The following is a 23,966-nucleotide window of genomic DNA, read 5'->3' on the forward strand; positions in this document are numbered from 1 at the left end:
CCCATCCCGGCCAATGTCCTGCTCCAAAGTCACATGTCCCCATGGTTTGCAATGTGACGTCAAACACCAGCAGATGCGTGACACCCGGCCTGTCACTGAATGCTCACCTTGGTATTTTTTCCAGAAGTAACCTGGAGTAAAAATTCTCTCAGCCAGTGGAAAAATAAACATTTTTTATTATAAGAGGCACTAAGTAATTAATGACTATCAATAAAAGCACTGAGCACTTGAGCAGCGTCTGGGGCCTGTCAGAACGAACGTGCACACAGGGAATAGCAGAGCAGCCACACCCCTTCAGGAGGACCACACCTGTCCTGCGCAGGTAACACCAGAGCTGTGTCTGGCTCCTACACCCCCAAATTCCATTTAGGTTCAGACCCAAGAGCAAGTCCCCTAGTCAGTTTTTCATGTCTCATGAGGGTGAAATGACAGTGCAGCACCAACTGCTGTCTCAAACATGCCTCGAGAGGAAAACCCATGTCACACAGACCTGACACCTGTGGCCGCAGCCTGACATGATACCCAGGATGTCCTGCAGCAGCAGGCAGAGAGCACACTGCACGGCACGTCCCCAGGGAGGCTCGCGGCCCGCGGCGAAGGGGCCAGCCAGTCCCAGGGCCCGGAAGCAAGGGTGGCGGGACCTGCCAGCAGAGCCCTTCAACTTCCTGTCCCAGTGTCACATGGTTACACGAGAGCCGGCCGTCCACTGAGATGTGGCATGAGGAAGGGTCAGGATGTTTATTTTGGGTGTTTTTTGGTAGTTAACTGGGTGTAAAATTAAACCCTAAGGTGCAACCTGAGGCCACTGCTGAGGCAGGTGCTGCAGAGAGATGGTGGCAACAGAAAGGGCTCCGGAGCCAGGTTAGCGGTGGCCCAGGTGCACGTCACCGCCGCATCCTCGCTCGCTGTACCAGACCTGACGCACTCGGCTCATCCACTTGCTGACTGCCCGGCACCGGGTGGGAGGACGAGCTGTGACCCAGGAGGTGAGAGCTGAGGCGCAAGTCCAGGGACCTGTGCCTAAGGGGCTCCACGCTGAGGCAGAGGGTGACCCCGAGGGCAGGTCTGGCAACTGGAAAGCAGCGCAAGACATTCACTAGTAAGAAAACCCGCACAACTGCATGTTTTTGCTTCCTGGCAGGAGTTCAGGCTCTTTATTAAGTAGCAGAGCGTGACAGGTGTGCAGCGGAATGAGCGGCCCAGGGCAGCGTGAGGACAGGCCGCGCAGGCGCCCACACAGGCCGCTGGGGATGTATGGCCTCAGGGCATGTTCCTCAGGCAGCGTGCGCTTGGTGCCAAGGAAGCGGACACGCAGGGCTGAGGGTGGGCGGGAGCGCGGCCTCGACATGCCTACTTGAGCAGCTTGGCCACATTCAGGCTGGGGACCACGATCTCCTTGAAGATGGGCACGTAGCCGGGGCTGGGCTGCGCCGGGCCCTGCTCCAGTGTCTCAATGATGGTCTGCTTCATGTCCCGGCTGGCGTCCCCTCGCATGGCCAGCAGGGCGCCAATGTGATCATCCCTGTGGGTGGGGTCCCACGTCAGGGGCACGTCGGGCACCCACAGTGCTTGCCCCACGCCCAGCACGCTCCAGATGACAGAGGCCCAGGCTGGCGGGCAGAAGCATGCTCCCTGCCCATGCACAGGTTCCCCAAAGCCAGCTCAGAGCAGGTGCTGGGCAGAGGAGGCAGGAGGGGACAGGCTCACAAAAGCACCTGGGGTGAACCAGCCGAGGGGCACAAGGGGCTTGCACGGCAGATGCCGGCCTAAAGCCTAGGCTGCAGGGAGCACAGCAGGCTCCTGATGCCCTGCCCGTGGCTGCTGTCTGCAGGGCCGGTCCTCCCAGGTGCCCGGACCGCTGCTGCCCACCAGACCCACGCCTATGGCAGGGACCCTAGCAACGAACGACCTCGCTGCTCCCCTCTTGTTATTCCGGCTGGAATGGGAAGACACGTTGTCTTACCTGATGTCTGGGTACTTGCTGACCAGAGTCGAGACTTCCAGGTAGAGCAGGGAGGGGTCTGTGAGCTTAATCACCTCTGCGATGGCGATGATGCTGTCACAGTGCGCGTCTGTGTCCTCCCCAAAACCCTGGAGGGCGGTGACCACGCTCGTCAGAGGCACCGGTGTCTCCGTCAAGACCCCTGGCTGACGCCCCGAGTGGCTCCCCCTTCCAGCAAACAAGCCTTGCTCTGCCATGGGGGCTGGGCTCCTTTGAAGGAGGCAGGGGACGGAAGGCTGGGGGCACCTACTGCCTCGGCAGCCCAGCATCTCGGGACAGCACAGCAGCCGCTCAGGAAGGGTGAGCCTCAAGCGCCATCTCAGAGCAAGGCTGCTGTGCCGCCCCCAGAGTCTAGAAGCTACAGCCCTCCACACATGTGCCCCACCCCAGGCTCAGACACATCTGCGGGCAGGTCCTGTTTCCAGAAAAACGAACCAGCTGTTACTTGGTTCTGACACCACTGATGCCTCTCAGCGGCGGAGCCCCGGGGAGAGCGGGGGCAGCTGCCGGGACAGCGCACTCACGGAGGCCAGCTTCCGGAACAGGAAGTGCAGCTGCTCAGCCTCGCGGACCATCCTCTCCGCACCCTCCTTGCGCTCCTCCGGGCTCCGGAAGGAGATGCGCTTCTGCATGACGGCCCGCAGGTACTCCACCACCACCCGCCGGTGTGCCTCGGCTATCATCTTCTGTGGGGCAAACGTGGGCTTTGGGTGAACCCGGGCACTTCCCACTGCTCCACGGCAGGAGCCCAGAGTGAGCGCTAAGCTTAAGAGGCGCCCTGGTCTGCCTGACCTTGTTTTGAAAACCCTACCACATTCACCATTCCATCAAAGTAAACAGTGAAAGGGAAGGTTAGCACGCCTGCGGGCGGCTGGCCAGCGGCCTGTGGGTGGCGCCCACAGGTGCTGACACGCATGCATGCTGGAGCTCCTATCTGGAAAGCCAGCAGGTGAGCACCAATAGCACCTGCCTGCAGCCTCGCCGCCGCTCTGGGGACACAAATGCACAACAGGGGCAGCACAGCACCCATTCCAAGCCATTCTGGGATCCCTGCCACACGCACCTCAGCATGGTGCCCGAGGGCAGAGTGTGTGCTCTGCAGGGCAGATGTGCCCAGAACTAGGCTCTGGCACTGGAGCCAGGGGTGCTTCCAAGGAACCCCAAATCCACACATGGGTTCTTCCCAGTAAAGGGGACACATGGGAGACCTAGGCTCCCACTAGCGTGAGCCCCCCCACCAGTGGGAAACAGGCACCAGACACCCTGCAGAGGTGCACATGAAACAGGTGAGGGGTGTGCGGCATCTGGGCCCTGAGACCAACAGAAGCTGGGTCCCATCTACCTGTGGGAGGCTCCACTCCCTGCGCCAAGGTTGGGGGTACCCCACAGGCGTCCAGCAGGTGCACACAGCAAAGGGCCAGCCTTAGAGACTGAGAGTGATCTCCCCGGGCACAGAGCACTTGGCCTGCGGGCTCCACAGACACACTCAGGCTCATCAGCACAGTGATGTTTACAGACAAAAAAGGTGAAGCCAAACGCTGTGCAAGCAGAAATTCGGAGTGAGCAGGGCGGCCCCACATGGCGCGGCTCCCAGCGGCTGGGAGGGGCGGGTTTAGAACATGTGGGTCCTGGCAAGCATCACTTCTAACAGCAGAGCAGTTACACTGGCCATGAGGCAGGGAGCCACGGCGAGCGGGGAGAAGCCGTAGGGCCAGCAGGGAAACACGTCCGCGCTCAGAGACAGCAAACCCTGGGAACAAAGACGGCTTCACCACGCGTCTGGACCTGAGAGCGACTTAGCAGAACCACTACATTTCACAAACCGGAAACAAACATGTAGAACGCCTCACTTTAAAATGGTAACACTTTTGATGGTAACAGCAGCAAAAACAACACAACGTTCTGAGAATAGTGGGGGAAGAGGTCCCCCACCCCTGGTAAGACCTGGAGAAGAATCAGACCGGCATGTGCTCTGCACATGGCTCTGCTCCCCTACCTGCCATGGGGCTCTGGGCTCTCACGGGTTCTGCGTCACGCAGCTAGCACCCTTTGGTCCTCTGCCAGGTGGAGAGGCCAGCGGCCTGCCCTCGAGGGGCCCTGGTGCTGCTGAGGAGGTCCCTGCCATGTGTGGGGTTCCGGGCCTAGGGGTCCTGGACAAACAGCCTCGGTCTCCACGCAGAAGCCCACGCCCTCCTCTGTCTTCAGGCCTGGTGTCTCCCGCCTGCTCTACGTTGACCAAGCCACATGTGCACTTCCACTTGGACACTGACACGCCACTGTGCCCCACATCCCTACCTTTTTATATGGCTTTTTAATCTTGGCAAAATCGTTGAAATAGTCCTCCACGGTGACACAGATGATGTCCACAGCACTCGACCCCGACAGCCACTTCTTGGTCATCAGCTCACTGAGATGTTGCTGAGAAGTGTAGAGCACAGAAAACATCACCTGGACAGTGTCCCCAAGTCACTGCACCAGGAGGGAAGTGTTGCAGAGCCAAACTCGTGAGGCCTGAGCAACGGTTACTTCCACACCTGCTCCTGGGAAAACTAGTGCAATGCTACCCACAAACCACGTTAAACTAGTGCAATGCTATCCGCAAACCACATTAACAGATTATGCTTACACCACACACCTCCCGTGAGGTCGCAACCTCACACGGGCAGGTGTCTGCAAGCACATGCTGTACTGTTAATGACTATTAAATGTTTATTATGCAGATACTCTGGAACTTACCCAATCCTGATGGACATTGAAAACTTGGCAAGTTTTATAGTTATAAAGAATGCTGCAGTGAATGTATATTTCTGGAAGTTAAATTCCTAGAAGAGGGGCTGCTCAGTCAAAAAGTATGCAAACTAAAACCTAACCTGGATAACCTTGTTTACAAACTGCCTCCAGAAACTGTACCGAGTCCCAGTTTTACACATAATTCAGGGAACAACTCTTCTCAGGCCCGCATCAGTTCTTGACCACTGCCATTCTAGGCAACAAATCTACCCAGTTTTAATTTGCAATTCTATGAAGAACGGCAGGATTAGCATTTGCTTCCCAGTCAGGACACTTGCAACCCCTCTGTGAAATGGTCAGTCTTGCCTGTCGCTGGCTTTTCTAGCACATTGTCTTTTTCATATGCTGATTCCAAGTGCAAACATTTCTTTTGTTTTCTAAACCGTCACCCCACCCACCATTGGAGCTCTCTCCCAGGAGCAGAGACATCACAGCTTGCTTTATGTACATTCTGGTTTCTGCCTACATCTCCACAGTGCAGTCACGTGTATTTCTGAAACAAACCTTACTATTCACAATGTGTATGCCTTTGATATGATGCTAGATGCAATGTTAATGACTTTGCTTGTATTTTTCTTCAAAATTGAGACTGATCTATGAGACACATGTGCATGCATGCACACATTCTCGATTTAGTTTTAGTATCAAGAGTTCACTACTTCTCACACTCAAGTCTCTCTCTAAACACTTATTTCTAACTTGGGACCCACTGAGTTATGTCTCTTTCCAATTTACTGGCTGAGTGTCAGAAAGACCCCAGCCCAGGCCTGTGCCATACAAAGCACATACCTCAGAAAAGCAGAGGTACCAGCCTGATGGGAACAAACCTGGGGGCCACTTAGCTCAAGTGCACCATCCATAGGACACTCACCGTGGGGCACCAAGAGGGCAGATGAGAAACACCACGTCTCAGCCCAGAAAAGGGGGCAGGAAGCACTAGCACCCACCTCCAAGTCCAGAAAGACCTCCTCCAGCAGACTGCCGCAGCCCTCCTTGGCAATGGCGTCTAGGATCCCGTCCACGCTGGGCTGGCTCAGAGATGTGCTTTCCTCTGCTTCATTTTTCAAATACTTCCTTTTTAAGCTGACTATGGATTCTCTGCAAGGAGACACTGCTGCTCAATGTGGGGCTGAGCGCCCCAGGCCTGTCCTCCTCCCAAGCATGGGGTGGCTGCAGCCCCTCACTTGAAGGTCTGGGAGTTGTTGATGACGGCGACCAGGTATTGGACGTAGTAGTGCGGGTGCTGACGGTTCCTCAGATGCTCTTCTTTGTATGACTGGACCTCATCTCTGTACCTGCAAGCACACAGCCCCACAGGCAGGTCACGGGAGGGAAGCCTGGAGGCGTCTCCAACACAACAGTGATGTCACACCCCATGGGTCCCCATCACTGCTGTGCGACTGGAGGGGCATTTAAAATAAAACAGTTCTGGATGATCTATACTACCAGGAGAGCCAAGAAGCTGATCGTTCTAATTTGATTATAAAAACTTAATTTCATATCAGGCTTTGAGATACCATTCAGTATTCTGACTATACAGTATTCTGCAACATTTGTGAATAGTTGGGAAGGTATTATATCTGAGAAACAATTCATCTAGAAACACAACAATCTTAGAAACACTATCAAATGTTACATTATATGTCCCTTTCTGAAGCTTTCCCTGAAGAAATCAAACAAAATAAATTAGACTCTTTAGAGGCCAAGAAGACAAAACACTATTGAACTGTTGAATTTATCACGGATATTCTCAGACATATCCAGGAGAAGAAAAGCAGTGCGATGTGCTGTATATATTTTTAATATACCTTAAGAAAGAAGCAAATTGGAAAACTGGTGATTAAAGGGAAGTAATTAAGCATTTATTCCACCTTTCTATCCGAAGTGTAGTTCAGATAATCAAATGGCTGACACTGGTGCAAAGACTCAAGAAATGACTGACCCAGGCTGAAGCCCCAAAGGGTGGCCGAGGGAGACCCTCAGGAAGGGGCTGGCTGTTCGAAGCCGAGCCACCTGAGCAGGACACAGGTCATGGGGGTTCCATGCAGGTTCCCGCACAACAATAAGCACACTGAGGCTCCCACAAGCCTTCGGAGCCAACTGGTGGCTCATGGGCAGCAGCCCAAGGACCAGGGTGGGCATCGACGGACAGGACGGAAGATCACCAGCCAGGGCTTCCCAGCAACCCAAAGAGCACATGACGTGCCTTCTGAGTGGTAAGGACAGAAAGACGTGTCTGAGGCCACGGGAAAACCCAAGCACAAGCTCAGTGTCAGGTGACTCTATGGAATGACCGTCCTACCCACATTTTATGTGGTTGATGGCCCTGCAGTATGGGTGGAGAATGTAGGGGCTGAAACACAACACTGTTTGGCACTTGGGTTAGAGAACTTTGGATGAGAGAGTGAGAGAGGGAGAGGGAGAGGGAGAGGGGAGGGGAGAGAGAGAGGTGCAGGTAGGGTGGGGGGAAGAGGGGGAGAAAGGGGAGGGGAGGCAGGGAAAAGGGTGGGGTGGGGAGAGGGGAGGGGACGGAGGGGGCAGTGTAGGGGGGCAGCCCTAAGGGCGATGGTGAACAGCTTTTTATGCCATTCTTCCTCCTTCTGCGTAGGTTTGAAAATCTTTAGGCATAAGCCACATGGTGTCTTCCCCAGCCTAGGAAACTCAGCAAAACCTGTGGGTCTGAGGTCTGGGGACAGCATCACCCACTCCAAAAGAAGGTAGTAAGAAAAGGCTTGTGTTTCTAATAAAAGAAGGTGTCAGATATCCAGGCTTAAATTCTGTGTTAATATTGAGCATATGAGGATCAACTTATTCTTGATTTTAGTTTTTGGAAACATATGCTTTCTAAATTAGCACAGTGGTGAGAATACTTACCTACTCAGGAAAGAATTCATTTGCTGAAGACACAAGACCAGCACCTTTGTCTTTAAATCTTCACTGATCTGAGCAGCAACCTGAAGATTCTGCTCAAACATCTAGAAATTGGAGAACTTATGAATTCTGACATAAACTCACAAGAGTGCAGATTTCCATTCATATAAAAGCCCCATCTGCTGATAGGACAGTCCACATTCAGATAAAAATGAAACCACTTGAAAAACAACAGTTAGATAAATAAATAAGCACCTTTCTCACTGGGTAAAAAACCAAGTGGATCATTTCCTAACTGCCTGCAAATGGGCTGGTCCCCACTAAGGGGGACAGGAACACACTCCCTGAGCTGAAAGGGAGACAGGCCCAGGGTGCCGGAGTGGTTGGTGTCACATGGGCCCCAAGGGCTGGTCTGGGCTCTGCTGTGGATTTCTTAAGAACTGGGAGGACACGGCAAATGCCACAGGCACAGCTCACCCCAGGTCCTAGTCACAAGCAGCCTGTGAGGATGTCAAAGTTTCCAAACTATAGGGAAGGGTAGGGACCGCCGTGGCTACCTGTTGGTGACACCCAGAGAGGAATGCCAGCAGACAGAGTCCCCCAGCAACATGTGGGTGGGGTTCAGCCTCCACCATCAGCAGTGCTGCTCAAGGAAAGCGCAGGGGCCAGAAGAGAAAGAGAGCAAGACAACCGCCCGGACGACACCAGGGGGCTGAGGGTGGTGACAAATCCTGGCTATTCACAATATCAGGAAACACCAAACAAGCAAACTCCAACTCACACATCACAGGCAATGATGTACAATCAGGCTCGAGATAGAATCCAGAGCAGGAGGCCCAGGCAGCCCTCGGGAGGCGAGGCTCTGGCTTCAGCAAGCATGTGACCCATGCGTAACCCCACAGGCTCCACTCGAAACCCGGGGCTGGGCCTCAAGAGCACAGGCAGTACCTGGAAGACGATGGCGGGGAGCGTGGTCTGGTAGTACCCATCCTGGTCGGCCTCAGGCTCGCTCTCCTTTACCCAGTCCCTTCTGTCTGTTTCTAGCGCTTTCCTCAGCCAGGCGATGATGTTTGACTAGGCAAGTCCAGCATCACAGGGAAAGAAAGGGAAGAACAGGGTTTTCTCCTTGGGGTACAGCTGCAGTACCAGAAAGGCACAGAACCCGGAGTCCCTGCACCACAGCAGGGGGACAACAGACAGGCCATCCACGGGCCACCTGCACAGCAGGCCGGCCTCTACCCAGCTGACATCTCAGATGACTGATGCTGGAGGAGAGGCCGAGCCAGACAGGAGTCGGGGAGCATGAGGCCCCCACCTCTGCCAGGCCTGTGCACGGTGCACAAGGCATCCCATCATCACCTGGGGGGCACAAAGCCCCTTTCTGCTTCTAGGTGCGGGCCTTGCCTCTCAGCCACAGTGCTGTCACGCTTGGGCCCACCCTGCCCCCGGAAGCAGGCCCTGACCGCATCTTCTGGAGACTACATGGGCATCTCCCCTATCTGCCACCCTAACAGTCCAGGGCTCAGCCTCATGGCTGGCAGGCACCACCACACGTCAGCGGGACGTCCTGGGTCTCCCACACCCACTAGAACGAGGACAGGCTTACTCCTCTGTGGGACAAAAGTCCCAGGCAGTCTCCAGACCCAGGGCCAGAGGAGGGACCACCCCGTTGATCTAACTGGCAAACACACATTTGAGGACCCAGTTCCAGAGCCCGTGAATCCTTAGGAAGCCAACGCCAAGACAAGGCCCCCCTGCCTCCTGCCTGCTGATCTCAGCCCATGCGGCCATGGTACCAGACATCCTTTGGGGACCGCAGGCTGCTCTACTCACAGTAAGAGTGTACATGTACGTGTCAAGCAGCTCAGAGACCACGTTTGGAGCAAGCAAAGGCTCCAGGGTGCTGACGTCCACTTCTGGGGCCAGCTCCGTGTTCCCCATCATCTCTGCACTACAGTGAAAACCAGGAGTGAGAAAGGTTAGCTGTGAGGGAAGAAGAGAATCCTCAGTAAGTGTTACTGTTTTTTCTGACACACAGATGCCCAGCCAGAAGCCAGGGGTGGGCCGGGCCTTGGGCGGTGCCAGGCGGCCACCGAGGGCACCACACCCCCCAGCCTCAGTGTGCTGTGCCCGCACGATGGGAGCTGGAGACTGCACTTGGGAGAGAAGCCTGGTGAGGATGGGCTCTGTCGTTCTGGGGAAGGCCAGTGCCTGGCAGACAGCAGATGCTGAACACACGCTCCAGTAGATGTGCAATAATAAGCAAGTACTGTAATTCAGAAATATGAACTGCTGAGGTTAATGTTGCTAATTCCCGCAGGAGGGCGACATGAGGCTTGTAAGGAGGTGCATTAGTGAGGAAGTGTCCCTGGCTGCCTACTGGGCCAAAGGCAGGGACGTGGACTGCTTCAGAAAAAGTTTTCATAAAATACAGCTAATGCCTATGTATGTGGTTAGGTTCTTAAAAGTCCAGGGTTTGAATGCTCAAAAAATTCGTATGACTTCTGCCAGTTCCCTACATGTATGTTTAGAGTGATGACACGGGACATTAACGCTAGTCTAGTGTCTGTGAGAAGCCCAAGGTCTTCCTGAGTGAAAAACGCTTAACATGATCCTGCAAATACTAGAAGACGAGGTTATTCTCACCCCCAGAGCCGTAATCAGCACAGAATGTTTCCATCACAGAAGCAGTTCGCCTTTTCCCATGAGGACATCCACCATGCAGGGATGCCCAGGGTGAGGCCACAGAATGCCCAAGGGGGAAACGCTCACAGTGTGCCGGAAACTAGATGCAGGCACAGACTGCCCCCCCATGGACATGCACCTCGGCCTGGTGGCAGGAGGGCTGGTGAAGGTCCCGTGCCTAGATCCCAGTCCTGCCTCCCAGACGGCCTGTGAGCCCAGTCGCCACTCCTGAGCCTCATTCACAAGGAGAGAGGGCCACTGCAGAAGCCCTCCTCATGTGAACGACACAAGGGAGTTGAGGCCCACACGGGGAAATGGGGAGAGTGGACAAGGCCCTGCAGACCACAGGTCGGGTGAGGGCAGCGCCAGGAGGCACTGAGGCCAGGCCTGGCCCACACGGCCATGGTGGCCACGACCATCTGCGGGTGGGAGATGCTTCCTTTCTCTCCATGTCCTTACACATTCTCTACCACTGTAGTGGCCAAAGACACAAAAAAATCCCAAGACCTTACTGCTAAAACAAGAGGGCTGATTGATTCCTACACACTAGCGACAAGATAGGCTCAAACAAAAACCCCAGTGTGGTATTAATGCTATCCTCTACTCACAGACCACGAGGTCCTCAGAGCTGGCTGATCTCAGAGAACTCAAACACCCCACCACTGCCCCGACTTTCAAACTCTACCTCAGACTCACACACGCACAAAGCAGCCCACACCCCCTCCAGGAAGGGACCAAACTCAAGGGGAAAGACACAAGGCAGAAGTGATTTTTCTGGGGTGCTGGTGAGAGGAGCCCACATCCAGGGTCGTCAGAAGCTGGGAGGAGAGCTGGCGTCTCCCACCAGCCACAGGACGATGCAGGTCATGGGGCATCATGGGGCTGGGCCTCCCCTGTCCAGGGGTGTGAGACCACTTGTCCAGGGGTCACCCATGGAGGATGTGAGTGCAGAGCAAGCACTCAGTGTCACAGAAAAGCCCGTCACTGCACTGGCCATCAAGGGCAGGGGCACCACCCAAACACGGAGCATCCACACAGCCGAAGACCCTCACACGACCCAAAGGGGGACTTCTGTTGGCCAGGGAACGATACCTGTGGGGGTCAAGCACACACCAGGAGCAAAACCACTCTAGCTGTTTAGAAACTGTCTTGTTGGCATGTTTTTATGCACTTTCTGCAGACGTAAAGCTGGGGTTACCTTGTGTAGGTGTTCAGGACCCACGTCAACAGGCTCACAATCTCATTTGCTTCCAGGTCCTCTGACGCGAGCTCCTGCATCCGTGTGCTCAGGGCCTGGTGGTACATGCTCAGGAGGCTTCTGAAGATATTGTAATGCAGAGGAAAACACTGAACCATGAGGTTTTTGGCAACGATGAGGTCATCCAGGACATACTTCCTTATGATTTCCAGGTGGCGGACGAGCCACATCTTGTCGGACTCCCTGGTATCCGCCTGCGTGCCCTCGATCCTGGTGGTCACGGTTCTGTCCAAGATGGCAAACATTTTCTCCTTCCAATTCTTGGGCCTCCCCGGAGGAACAAAGCCAGTTTGCTTTTTTCGGTCAAGTATGCGCCTATCAATTTTTTCTTCCCTTTCGATGATCCTGACAACCGAGACCAGCAAGGTGGGGTTGCGGCGGACAGTGACCAGCGACCTCTGCAGCACCACCCACAGTTGCTTGGCCAGCTCATCAGAGAGCCCCTGCGTGCTCCCAAAGTAGCCATGGATGAGGGCCATGTCGCGTGCATTCCCACTGTCCAGGCGGTACTGCTCGTGCATTAGCCCATCCCGGGAGCACTCCAGGTCCATTAGCTTGCGGTGTGCCTGCAAAAGCGCCCCCTGCTCTATGAGGTCCTCGGTCTCCCTCACGATCTCAGGCACTGTAAAAAACCAGACAGAGGGCCGTGCAGGATCCTGGGAGGATGGCAGGCAGGCAGGATGCCTCCGGAGCCAGCCCCGGACAGCTACCCGCACACAGCCTATCCAGAAACTCCCAGGCACTGGTGCTGAATGAAGGCTGTGGCTTCCAGGGGAATTCTGGTCAATTCTGGCTGGTTTCAATAGCAGCTACCTGCCCCCAGCCCCAGTCCCCACCCCCGCCCCATGTTCCTATAGCAGCTCGCACACAACCTGTGGGAGCTGAGACGAGCAAGACCCCGTCCTCTGAAGCCTGGAGCCTGCACTCCGGTTTCTGATGGCAGCTTATGGTTGCAGAGGTGCAGACACAGAGGCAGGTGACAATGCTGCTGACCCCCAATTCATTGGAAGTCCTTCTCCCTCCAGCTGAAGGGACTTCCAGGTGATTTAAAGGGCCTTAATTTTTCTCTTTCTCCCTTTTGTGAGCCAGATGTTAAGAAATTAGGACATTTAAAAACAACCTCATATATAGGGGACTTAAGAAAGTGACCACTTTTGGCACAAGAATAGACCCACAGACCAGTGGAACAGACTAGAGAGCCCAGATATTAACCCAAGCATATATGGTCAATTAATATATGATAAAGGACCCATAGACATACAATGGGGAAAGGACAGCCTCTTCAACAGCTGCTGTTAGCAAAACTGGACAGCTACATGCAAGAGAATGAAACTGGATCATTGTCTAACCCCATACACACAAGTAAATTCGAAATGGATCAAAGACCTGAATGTAAGTCATGAAACCATAAAACCCTTACAAGAAAACATAGGCAAAAATCTTTTGAATATAAACATGAACAACTTCTTCATGAACATATCTCCCCAGGCTAGGGAAACAAAAGCAAAAATGAACAAGTGGGATTATATCAAACTAAAAAGCTTCTGTACAGCCAAGGACACCATCAGTAGAACAAAAAGATGTCCTACAGTATGGGAGAATATATTCATAAACAACATATCCGATAAGGGGTTGACATTCAAAATATTAAAAAAGAGCTCATGCACCTCAACAAATAAAAAGCAAATAATCCAATTAAAAAATGGGCACAGGAGCTGAACAAACACTTCTCCAAAGAAGAAATTCAGATGGCCAACAGGCACATGAGAAGATGTTCCACATTGCTAATCATCAGAGAAACGCAAATTAAAACCACAATGAGTTATCACCTCACACCAGTTAGGATGGCCACCATCCAAAAGACAAATGTTGGCACGGTTGTGGAGAAAGCGGAACCCTCCTACACTGCTGGTGGGAATGTAAATTAGTTCAACCATTGTGGAAAGCAGTATGGAAGTTCCTCAAAAAACTAAAAATAGAAATGCCATTTGACTCAGGAATTCCACTCCTAGGAATTTACCCTAAGTATGCAGGAGCCCAGTCTGAAAAAGACATATGCACCCTCTGTTTATCGCAGCACTATTTACAATAGCCAAGAAATGGAAACAACCTAAGTGTCCATCAGTAGATGAATGGATAAAGAAGATGTGGTACATATACATAATGGAATATTATTCAAACATAAGAAGAAAACAAATCCTACCATTTGCAACAACATGGATGGAGCTAGAGGGTATTATGCTCAGTGAAATAAGCCAGGCAGAGAAAGACAAGTACCAAATGATTTCACTCATCTGTGGAGTATAAGAACAAAGCAAAAATGGAAGGAACAAAACAGCAGCAGAATCACAGAACCCAAGAATGGACTAACAGTTACCAAAGGGAAAGGGACTGGGGAGGATGGGTGGGAAGGAAGGGATAAGGGAAAAAAGGGGGCATTACTATTAGCGCACATAATGTGGGGGGGGACATGGGGAAGGAAGTATAGCAAAGAAAAGACAAGTAGTGATTCTATAGCATCTTACTATGTTGATAGACAGTGACTGCAATGGGGTAAGTGGTGGGGACTTGATAATGGGGGGAATCTAGTAACTACAATGTTGCTCATGTAATTGTATATTAATGATACTAAAAAAAAAAAGGAAGGAAGTGACCACTTTCCCATGCTCAGCATAAGGTGCAGACAGGCTCAGAGAAGACCTGAGAAGACATTAAGTTTACACCTCAGCCTGATCCTCAGCACACAAACAGTGTATAACAATCCAAAAAACAAAAACAATAAACAAAAATTAGCACACTCTGGGGAATAGAAAAATCTGATTTCCTGAATTACCATGTTATTAGATTCAAGTGTCCAGTGTTCAACCAAAAATCATAAGGCATGCCAAGATATAGGAAAGTATGGAGATTCAAAGGAAAAAAATTAACAGACCCAACCCTGTTAAAGACTTGGCTGGCAGACCTACTAGGCAAAGACGTTAAAACAAGTCTTAAAGATGCTCAAAGAGCTGAAAGAAGACTTGGAGAAAGTCCCGAAAATGACAGATGAATGGAAATGTTAATGAAGAGATAGAAAAGCTAAAAGACCCCTCTCCCCCCAAAAATCCTGGAACTAAAAATAAAAACTACAATAATTGAAATGAAAAATTTACTTCAGGGTTTCAAAGGCAGACTTGAGCAGTCATAAGACAGAATCAGCAAACCTGAAGACAGGACAGTGGAAATTATCAATGAGGAGCAGGAAGAAGAAGGACTAATGGAGCCTGCAGCACCACCAAGGCGCCTAGCATGCTCCTCGTGGGAGGCCCGGGAGAAGAAAAGAGAAACAGGGACAGAGAAATTACTTGACTAATGGTCAAAAACTTAATAAATTTAATGAAACACATGAAGATACACATCCAAAACATCAACAAACTACAAGCAGGAAAAATTCAAAGAAGACCCACACCAAGACATTTCAGTCCAACTGCTGAAAGCCAAGGCAAAGAGAGAGAATGCCAAAAGTGGCGAGGGAGAAGCCGACTGCCACATCCAAGGAGTCCTCAGCGGGGGCGTCTGCAGAGCTCTCAGCAGGAACTCTGGAGGACAAAAGGTGTGGGCTGGCATACTCCAAGTGCTAAAAGAAGAAAACTGCCACCCCAAATGCTGCATCCAGCAAAACTGTCCTTAAAATTGAAAGTGAATTAGAAATTAAGCCATTCTCAGATAAACAGAAGCCAAGGAAGTTGGTTACCACTAGCCCTGCCCTGCAAGACGCACTCAAGGGGGTCCTGCAGGTGAGGTGGAAGGACACTGGATGGCAACAGGAAGCTGACGGGAGAAATAAAGATGAATGCTCAGGCATCTGCAAAGAGAGGTATTATTGTAACTTTGCTTTTTAACTTTACTTTTTGTTCTACATATTTTAAAAGATTGATACCTTTAGAGACAAAAACAGAGCTTTTTATTCTTAGAACAGAGCTACTATTACTGTAAGTTTGGCTTATAATTCCACAGTTTGCTTTCTATGTCATTTAAGAGACTAATGCATAAACACAGTCTATGTTTTGGGACATACAGTGTATGTGATTTGGGGCATCAATAAGGGGTGGAGACAGAGTTGAATAGGGCAGAGTTTCTGTATGTTATTGAAGTTAAGCTGGTATAAATACAAATTAGAGTGTTCTAACTATAAGACGTTAAATGTAACCTCTACAGAAAGCAAAGGAAATAGCTACAGAATAGACACAAAAGGAAATGAGAAAGGGAGCTCATTCTACTACCGAACATCAACCAAACACAAAAGTCAGTAATGCAGGAAATGAGAGACAAAAAGCTGGAAGGAACAGAGAAATCAAATGGGAAAATGACAGAATTAAGTCCCTCCTTATAGGTAATTACCTAAAATGTAAGTGGGTTAAACTCTCCAATCAAAAACAGATCAACAGAATGGATTAAAACACATGATCCAACCCTACACTGTCTAATAGACTCGCTTGAGATCCAAAGACACAGACAGGCTGAAAGTGACAGGCTGGGAAAGATACTCATGCAAATAGTGACTATAGTAGAGCAGGCTGGCTACCCTAGTACCAGATAAAACAGACTAGAGATCAAAAACGGTTACAAGAGACAAAAAAGAAATTGTGTATTAATAAAAGGTTCAGTCCAGCAAGAAGATACAGCCATAAACATTTGTGGACCCAATGACAGACCATCAAAACAAACAAAGCAAAAACTGACAAGAACTGGAAATACAGATGGTTCTGTAATCAACAGCTGGAGACTTCTATAGGCCACTAGCATGGACAGAACAAGCAGAGGCGGCGAGCAGGGAAACAGAGGACTTGGACACCACCACCCCACCAGGTCTGAGGCACACGAGGGCACGCCACCCAGACAGCACACCCGCTCTTCTCAGGGCCCACGGGACATTCTCCAGGACAGACCATAGGTGAGGCCACAGATTAAATCTCAATGGATTGTGAAAGATATACAAAATATCCTCTCTGACCACAATCGACAGTTAGAAATCAGTAACAAAGAAAACTGGAAACCTGAAAATTGTGGAAATTAACATGCTCTTAATGGGTCAAGTAAGAAATCACAAGGGAAAACCACAAAACCACAAAACCAAAAGGTGGCTCCTTCAAAAGATGGGTAACCGACCAATCTAAGCTAGACGGAGTAAGAAAAAAAGAGGAGGACTCAAATTCTAAAATCAGAAATGCAAGTGGGGACATTTCTACCCATTCTACAGAAATAAAAAGACCGCTAAAGGCACTGTGACCATCACACGCCAACAAACTGGAGACGACCTAGACGCAGCGAGCCCCTGGAGATGCCGGGCACACCGAGACTGAACACCCAACCAACAGGACACTGACAGACCCCTGACCAGTGGGGCGGGATCCCCGAGTGGGCACAGAGCTCCTGCGGCTCTTCCCAGCTCACTGAAATGTAACTGACATGAAGTCTGTCCAGCAAGAGAAGAATCCTGCAAACAGACAGTGGTGATGGCTACACGGCGGTGCCAAAGTGCTTCAGACCCCAGACCAGCGCACTTAAAAGTGATAAGGAGGGGAACTTCTACTGTATGTGTATTTTAAAATAAAAAAGGTGGGGAAAGGACTCCTGAGTTACAAATGACAAGGGCCTGGAGGGACCCAATAAGCACACTGTGTCCCCAGGAAATCCTTCTCCTACAGATAATTCGTATATATTGTACCCTTGATTTTCATCAGGGGATGAAAATTATTTTCAACTTCTGTGGATGAATGCTTCCAGCAACTTTCTGGTCATTTAGCATTAGCTTTATCATCCTGGAAGGAAATGCAGCCAATCAACAGGAAATTAGAAGGTGAGAAAATAAACAAGAAGGTGGGGCTGAATGTCAGAAAGGATATCTGGGCATGGGGACTGTGCCCCAATTCCAGGCAGCCACCCATCACCAAGAGGAGCTGCTTCCCGAGCACCTGTAGTGGGGTGCGTGTCACTCATCAGGGGCGTGAGAAGGAACCTGGGTCATGGCCCTGAGTGTCAGGCCCGGGAAGATGACACGGCAGAGCAGCAGGCCACATTACAACGCTGCCATTAGACGCAGGGGTGAGTGGCAAGAATCCAGGGGAACAAAGATGAACAGCACATAGGTCACCACGACTCCATGTGGCAGGAGCAAGGCCATGGAGCTGAGGCCTCACAGTGTATGTGGGTGGAAGAACCACACCAGGCAGTGTGCAGGGGCCGAGCAAAGTCTGGGAAAGGACAGAGAACTCCGAGACCAGACCCGGCACACAGGGAGGGGTGGGGTCAGACCGTCCCGAGGCCTCACACTGGGTTGTTGGTGACCCCGCCAGAGGCGAGGGGACAGGAGAGGTGCAGGCTTTGGGGGCAGAGGAGCTGCCATCACAGCAGGTGGGGAGGCCACGCTGCACACCACAGGAGCCCTGCTGGGTGGCACTGGCATGCTCCCCAACACTTCCTCCCAGGAGCCAGGTGCTGGGATGTGGCTCCAGGAGAGCCACGGCCATGCTCTCAGGCCCCAAACCACCAGGCCCTGCTCCGAACACAACAGACTCCGGGGTGAGCCTCCCACCCAGGCCACGCCCATTCTCCTCCTCCTGGGAATGCTGCTCTCCTTAGGCACCCCTCCCATGGGGAAGCGGCTTCTCTGCCAGATCACAGTCCAGACCCCTTCCACACATGTGGCGTCTTCTCCTCCTGCAGAGTCCCAGCTGGTCTGCTCCTCTGACAGCCAGACTGCATGCAGCTCTTTCAGTGGCTCTATCCTGGTTCTGACAAAGAGTTGCTGGCGGTCTACCAGCCTTCACTTGCTCAACTCATCACTGCCATCCACAGTCCAGGTAAGCAGCTACGTGGGCAGGAATCCTAACCACTGCCCACCGAGGCCAGCCGGCAGAACATGCCAAGCGGAAGCCCCACCCACAGAGCACGACACATGCATCCTGTGGACAAGCTCAGCAGCGCACCGCATCCCCAGCCATCCACCTGGCTACCTGAGAAGATGTTCTTGAGGTTCTCCACAGCTGCAGCGAGCTGGCTGTGCCGCACGACGGCATCCTTCACGTCCTTGAGGCTCTCGATGGTGTTGATGCTCTGCCTCCAGTCTTTGCTGACATCGCCCAGAGACCGCCGGATGTCCTTGACGTCGTTCAGGGCGTTATGGAGCTGGCTCAGGCCAGTGCGCACCCCGTCCAACTGCGACTGGATTGCGGCCTAGGGGCGACACTGGCAGGTGAGCAGAGCGAGGGACGCCAAGAGCAGATTGCCCCAGGCTCACGTGCAGGAAAGAGACATTTCAGTATCAGGGAGAAGTCAACACCCAGAGGGGAGAGAATATAATTCAACAAGGAGTTAGCTTATCTACAAGCAACTCTTGCTTTTCATTCCATTGCTGCCTCAAAACAGATCAACAATGCTTTTTAAAGCATCGCTGTGAAAACCTCCCAACACTCCTCAGCCAGCCTCTCAGCCTGAAGACACCAGACACCACTGTGGGCACACCTCAGCACCGTGGCTGCCGCTTCAGCAGTACTGAGAAAGACAGCACGTACCATCTTACAGCGTCCCTTGGCTTCCTTGCAGGCCTTATCAAAGTGCAGAACACTGTCAGGACTGGCTCATCAGCTTTGGGGGGATCCTGCCACGCAGGAAGAACCAGACACAGCACTAGGATGGCAAGCCCACTGCACAGAACTGGTCCCTCTGAGAGGCAGACTCGCTGCACGCCCACTGGAATGTGCTCTGGCAAGCTGTGCGGCAGGTGGAGAGGGCATGGAGAGGAGCAGAGGTGGATGGGGAAGGGAAGGGCAAGGCCAGGCAGCCCCACTGAAGCCAGGGGCACCTTTCACCCAGGAGCCTTAAGATGTATTTACAAGTAACCAATGACGACTGCAGCAGATCACACAAGGTTTCTAAGTCACTAATGAAACTGCTAATCCCACAAGCTTCTAAAACATTGAAATTCTGATGAAAAATGTAGCATTAGCCCATCAGGTCTCTGGGTGCTTCTCTGCACAAATGAATGACCTCCACCCTGCCTCATCCAGTCTGCCATTTCCTGGGTGCTAACAGTGTCGCCAAGTGATAAGTGCCCTCAGCGTCACATCAGCCTGAGGGTTCACTTCCCCAAAGGCATCCTCTCAAATCTCCAGGACTGCACTGCTGCCTGTCAACCACAGCAAGCCATGGTCGCAACCTTTTCATAACTACTGATGGTGTTAGTACTACTACATAACTATGCTAGATGTGTGTTTTACTAAACCCTCCTTCTTCAAATGAATTACGCTGAAAGCCAATCTGAATCCTCAAATCCTTAAGAGTGAACTATTTCCTTTTTTTGTCTCACTGTCACACACTCGTAGTAAGTGTGTCCTCTTTCTTCCTACCCAGGGCCAGCAGAATGCCTGGCACCCAGTCCGGCACATGCTGGAATAACCTAAACGAAATGCTCTCTGGTGGCATTCCACAGAAGAGGTTTTAATAAAGAAGAGTAGCTGTTTGTAAAGTTAAAAGGCTACTCCCCAATGCTTAAAAAGGTGGTTCCTTCAGTGTTTGCAATATTCTGCAATCTGCTTTGTAAATCTCATTGATTGGTAATAAATTGTTGGAAAGAATGTGCTAAATAAAGGTCATGTTATACCTCTATACAGATCATCACGAAGTCTAATTTCTAATTTGGTAAAATTACAGTAAGCGGGAACCTGGAACTCGAGATACATGCTCTGTCCTGCCTGGGAGTGAAAACAGGTGTCCTGGCCTCCCTGATCTCGTACCTTCAACCTGGCCTCCACAGAGGCCTTTTTCCGGGCCTCTCTTCTGCGATATTGCTCCACCTTGTCCAGCTGGTCTGGCCGTTGAAGCATCCCAGCAACCCTCTGGACTGCTGTCGCAACAGCCTCCCGGTCCGTCTCCTTCATGGTCAGAAAGCAGGCAGGGGTTCTGCATCTGTCATGCTAGAGGTGTGCTGGTGCTTGGGGAGGAGGTGGGAGGGAAGATGCATCAGGTAGGTAGGAACCTCAAGGACAAAACTCGCCCCCATCAAAGTCAGTTGCTCACAAAGGAGCTAAAAGGAGTTCATTTGAGGTCATTAATCAGTGAACTAGGATTACAAATCCCTCTGTAAAAAATGCAAACCCTCAGAACTCAAATATGGGAGAGCTTTGCAAACGTGTGGGGCAGGGGCATTTACAGGCTACAGGCAGGAGGAGGGCAGTGGTGGCGTCTCTGTGGGCCCCAGAAAGCTCACATCACGTGTCAGCCCAAGGCCCTTCTGTCCCAAACAGGGGCAGTTTCTCATTTCCTGAGCCCTCACATCACCCACCGGGCCCACCGTGGGGCAGCTGTGCCAGGAGGCCTCAAAGAGGACACAGCAGCACAGGGACAGTACATACCTCACCACCAGAGCTGCAGGCCCAGCACATGTCCTGAGCCCCTTGAAAAAGACCAGTGCCTGCAGTATCCAAAACTCTATTTCCTATTAGTTCACAGCTCCCACAAATAAAGGTGACAGGGCAGAAAGCACAGGTACAGTGCACAGGTGCTCAGACAGCAAACAAACCTGCCTTCAGCCCTAGCTCTCCCAATAGCCCAGGGGGAGAGGGGCTAAAAGGGGTATTTGGTGACTGTCTGGCAAATGAGAGCATTTCACACGCCTTTGTCCCCTTGACCTCATATGTTTCACTCCCACCTCTACTCATTTTTTCTGTATGCAACTTCTCAAAGATAAAAAAGATCCACCCTTCTGTCAGATGATCAGCTATGGAAGTACATTTTTCTGATAATATTCCTTTCTCTTAAAAAAAAAAAAAAAAAAAAAAAGCAGCAGTTCCTGTGTGGTGACCTCCAATAAGTTCTTCACAATGGTATAAAGGGCATATCAAAGTGTGGGCAAAGGGTCTGTTTGTGTTTATACAGAGGATCAAAGCCTAATTTGGCTACCCAGAAAATGAACTAAGATACGATATGAAGAAGAAATTCCAACATCAACATACTCTGGAAGAGTCATTCCAGAAGATGATCATCAAAAAACTTCAACAAAGATCCTGGCGCTGTTGCAGTTGTAGCTGCATTCATCCCACCGGCTCCTAGAATTGCCATTGGAATGAAGAAGGAGATATCTAAGCTGGCCTGTGCATACAGTAAAACAACAAATTTGACTGGATCTATACTGTTGGAACTCAACCAAGAATTAGAAGTGCAAGTTGCAGCGCTCCAAAATCTTGCGACTACAGACTATCTACTGTTAAAAGAACATATGGGATGTGCACAGTTCCCAGGAATGTGTTGTTTTAATTTGTCTGATTTTTCTCAAACTATTCAAATTCAGTTAGACAATAATATCCATCATATCATAGATAAGTTTTCACAAATGCCTAGGGTGCCTAATTGGTTTTCTTGGTTTCACTGGAGATGGCTGGTAATTGTAGGTCTGCTTTGGTTATGTAACTGTATTCCTATTATGTTAATGTGTGTGCGCAATTTAATTAGTAGTTTAAAACCTATACATGCTTAAGTTACTCTACAAGAAGATATGTCAAAGAAATAATCAATCTTCCCATGTTTTCTTCTGTCTGCTACTTCTATAGCTTTTCTTCTTCCTTCCTAATTACAACCCTTAAATAGAATTCGTGCCTCATCTCGAATTTACCGAGTATCATAATTCTTTCAAGTGGTAAAGATACCTCAAGACAAATGCTGGGCATAAAAGCCACAGGGCATAAATCTGCAAAGAAGTAAAAAGCTAACCTTTTCAAACAATATTGCTTCTCTCTCACTTACCAACTTTACATTTCCCTGTATGGCCCCGGAAGATGACTGGTTAGCCAGAGACGGGTAAGATTCCTCAAGGGAGGAACAACCTAAGACAGGCACAGTCGCAGGGGGGCCATCAGGTGAGAAATTGGGGATCAACAGAGGTGAGGCTTAGAACCTCACCCCCCCGTTTTGAGAGAAATCTTCTGCATCCGTGGATGTTTTTGTTGCCCTTGTCTAGCTTGGATTAATACTTAGCCTGTAGGCACACACCTGATCATCTACATTTGCTCTCTTACAGCACTAAACTATGTTTCCTACCTTTATCTTGCATCTACCTACCACTTCAGCATTTTATTTAAAATAATAATAATAATAATAATAAGGGAGAAATGTGGGATTCACATATAAATCAAGTATAAAAATCAAACGAATATTTATATTTGACCTGATTGTTTATAGTTCATAATGCGTGATCAAAACCTAAAGTTTCTGTGATGACTGCCCTTGTACTGTTCACCATGTAAGAACTTATTCACTATGTAAGAATTTGTTCACCATGTAAGAACTTGTTCGTTATGCTTCAGAAGATCGGAGACTGATGAGAATTAGGCTTGGGGTGGATTAATGATTGTGCATTGAGTCCCCTATACAGAATTTTATTGTTAACAACCATTTGATCAATAAATATGAGAGATGCCCTCTCAAAAAAAAAAAAAAGATCCACCCTTCCCCCAAATTCTTTATTCCCACTCCCACCTGCTTTCAGAAAACACTCAAATCCATAGAGGATTTTCACTAAGGGCTCTGGTTAAACTGTGTCTCTGGAACACGCCTTCTCACTTGTCTTTCACAGGGACACATTCTGCAAACACGCGCTTCCGTTCTCGGTTTTTTTTTTATGTGCACCAACGCAGCAATCCGCACCGGACAGAAAAATGCCAGATGCGGAGGCAACCGGCCGAAAACCCCACCCCAGGGAAGCCCCTCAGCGCTCCCGTGGCGCCCGCGGTCCCCGCGTGCGTGGGTTCACCGGGTTCGCGGTGCAGCGACCTCGAAGTCCCCACCGCCCGTCCACCCGGTGCGCTCGGCGGTCGGGGCTGGAGCCCCCGCCGGCCCGCAGTCCACTCACCGTCCGCCGCGCTGCGACCGACCGGAAATGGGAGGACAGGGCACTTCCGCTTCCGGCGGCGAGACAGGAAGGGCGTGGCCTAGCGCGCGGGAATGCCCAGCCCACTCCCTGCCCGCCTGCGCACCCTCCGGCCGGTGGCTACTGGGGTGCGGGGCGTCCTGCCGCCCCCAGCGCACTTTCTCCCGCCCTTCCCACAGTTTTCCGTCAGGGACCCCCCCGCAGGCACCAAGTGCCTGCCCTACTCCGGTGTCCTCTCCGGAGCCTCCCCGACCTCGCGCTGTGCCTTCACCCGCGTCTCTGCGGACGCGCTGCGCGCACCTGGGTGTACCTCTTACCCAGATGCGGCGGGGCCTTTTCCCTTCGCGGGGCCCCAGCGCTCCCCAGACCAGTGATTGGCAGGTGGCAGATGTTAAGCGAACACGAGCAAGGTGGGCTGCGCCACACCTAGCTGACCAACGCCCACCGCGTTACGTGGC

At 51.1% G+C, this 23,966-nt stretch overlaps 1 protein-coding gene across 2 annotated transcripts; it reads right to left on the reverse strand.

Moving 5' to 3' along the window:
- Window positions 1–1,122: 1,122 nt before the first annotated feature.
- EXOC3 (exocyst complex component 3) lies at window positions 1,123–23,558 on the reverse strand. 2 transcript variants are annotated; one of them, XM_036920323.2, is made up of 13 exons: window positions 23,491–23,558; window positions 20,381–20,577; window positions 18,602–18,821; window positions 11,547–12,228; window positions 9,497–9,614; window positions 8,612–8,737; window positions 7,667–7,767; window positions 5,977–6,087; window positions 5,740–5,890; window positions 4,298–4,420; window positions 2,527–2,688; window positions 1,964–2,091; window positions 1,123–1,522 (listed from the first exon to the last, which is right to left on the reverse strand). In XM_036920323.2, exons 2-13 carry the CDS (start codon window positions 20,522–20,524, stop codon window positions 1,351–1,353), a joined length of 2,238 nt encoding a protein of 745 aa, XP_036776218.2. In that variant the 5' UTR covers window positions 20,525–20,577; window positions 23,491–23,558; the 3' UTR covers window positions 1,123–1,350. The 2 variants fall into 2 exon arrangements, with proteins under 2 accessions (XP_036776218.2, XP_057352835.1); XM_057496852.1 differs by lacking the exon at window positions 23,491–23,558 and adding an exon at window positions 21,599–21,691.
- Between the last annotated feature and the right edge of the window lie 408 nt (window positions 23,559–23,966).

Source organism: Manis pentadactyla, chromosome 2 (genome assembly GCF_030020395.1).
Source record: "Manis pentadactyla isolate mManPen7 chromosome 2, mManPen7.hap1, whole genome shotgun sequence".
Lineage (NCBI taxonomy): Eukaryota > Metazoa > Chordata > Mammalia > Pholidota > Manidae > Manis > Manis pentadactyla.

Bases quoted from the DNA above. Each gene is read 5' to 3' on its own strand.
- EXOC3 (XM_036920323.2), bottom strand. From the start codon at position 20,524: ATGAAGGAGACGGACCGGGAGGCTGTTGCGACAGCAGTCCAGAGGGTT. The intron at 8,738-9,496 runs GTGAGTAGAGCA...GGACTTGCCTAG, and splicing joins CGTACATGTACACTCTTACT to TCAAACATCATCGCCTGGCT. The intron at 6,088-7,666 runs GTAAGTATTCTC...GTGTGCTTGCAG, and splicing joins ATGAATTCTTTCCTGAGTAG to GTACAGAGATGAGGTCCAGT.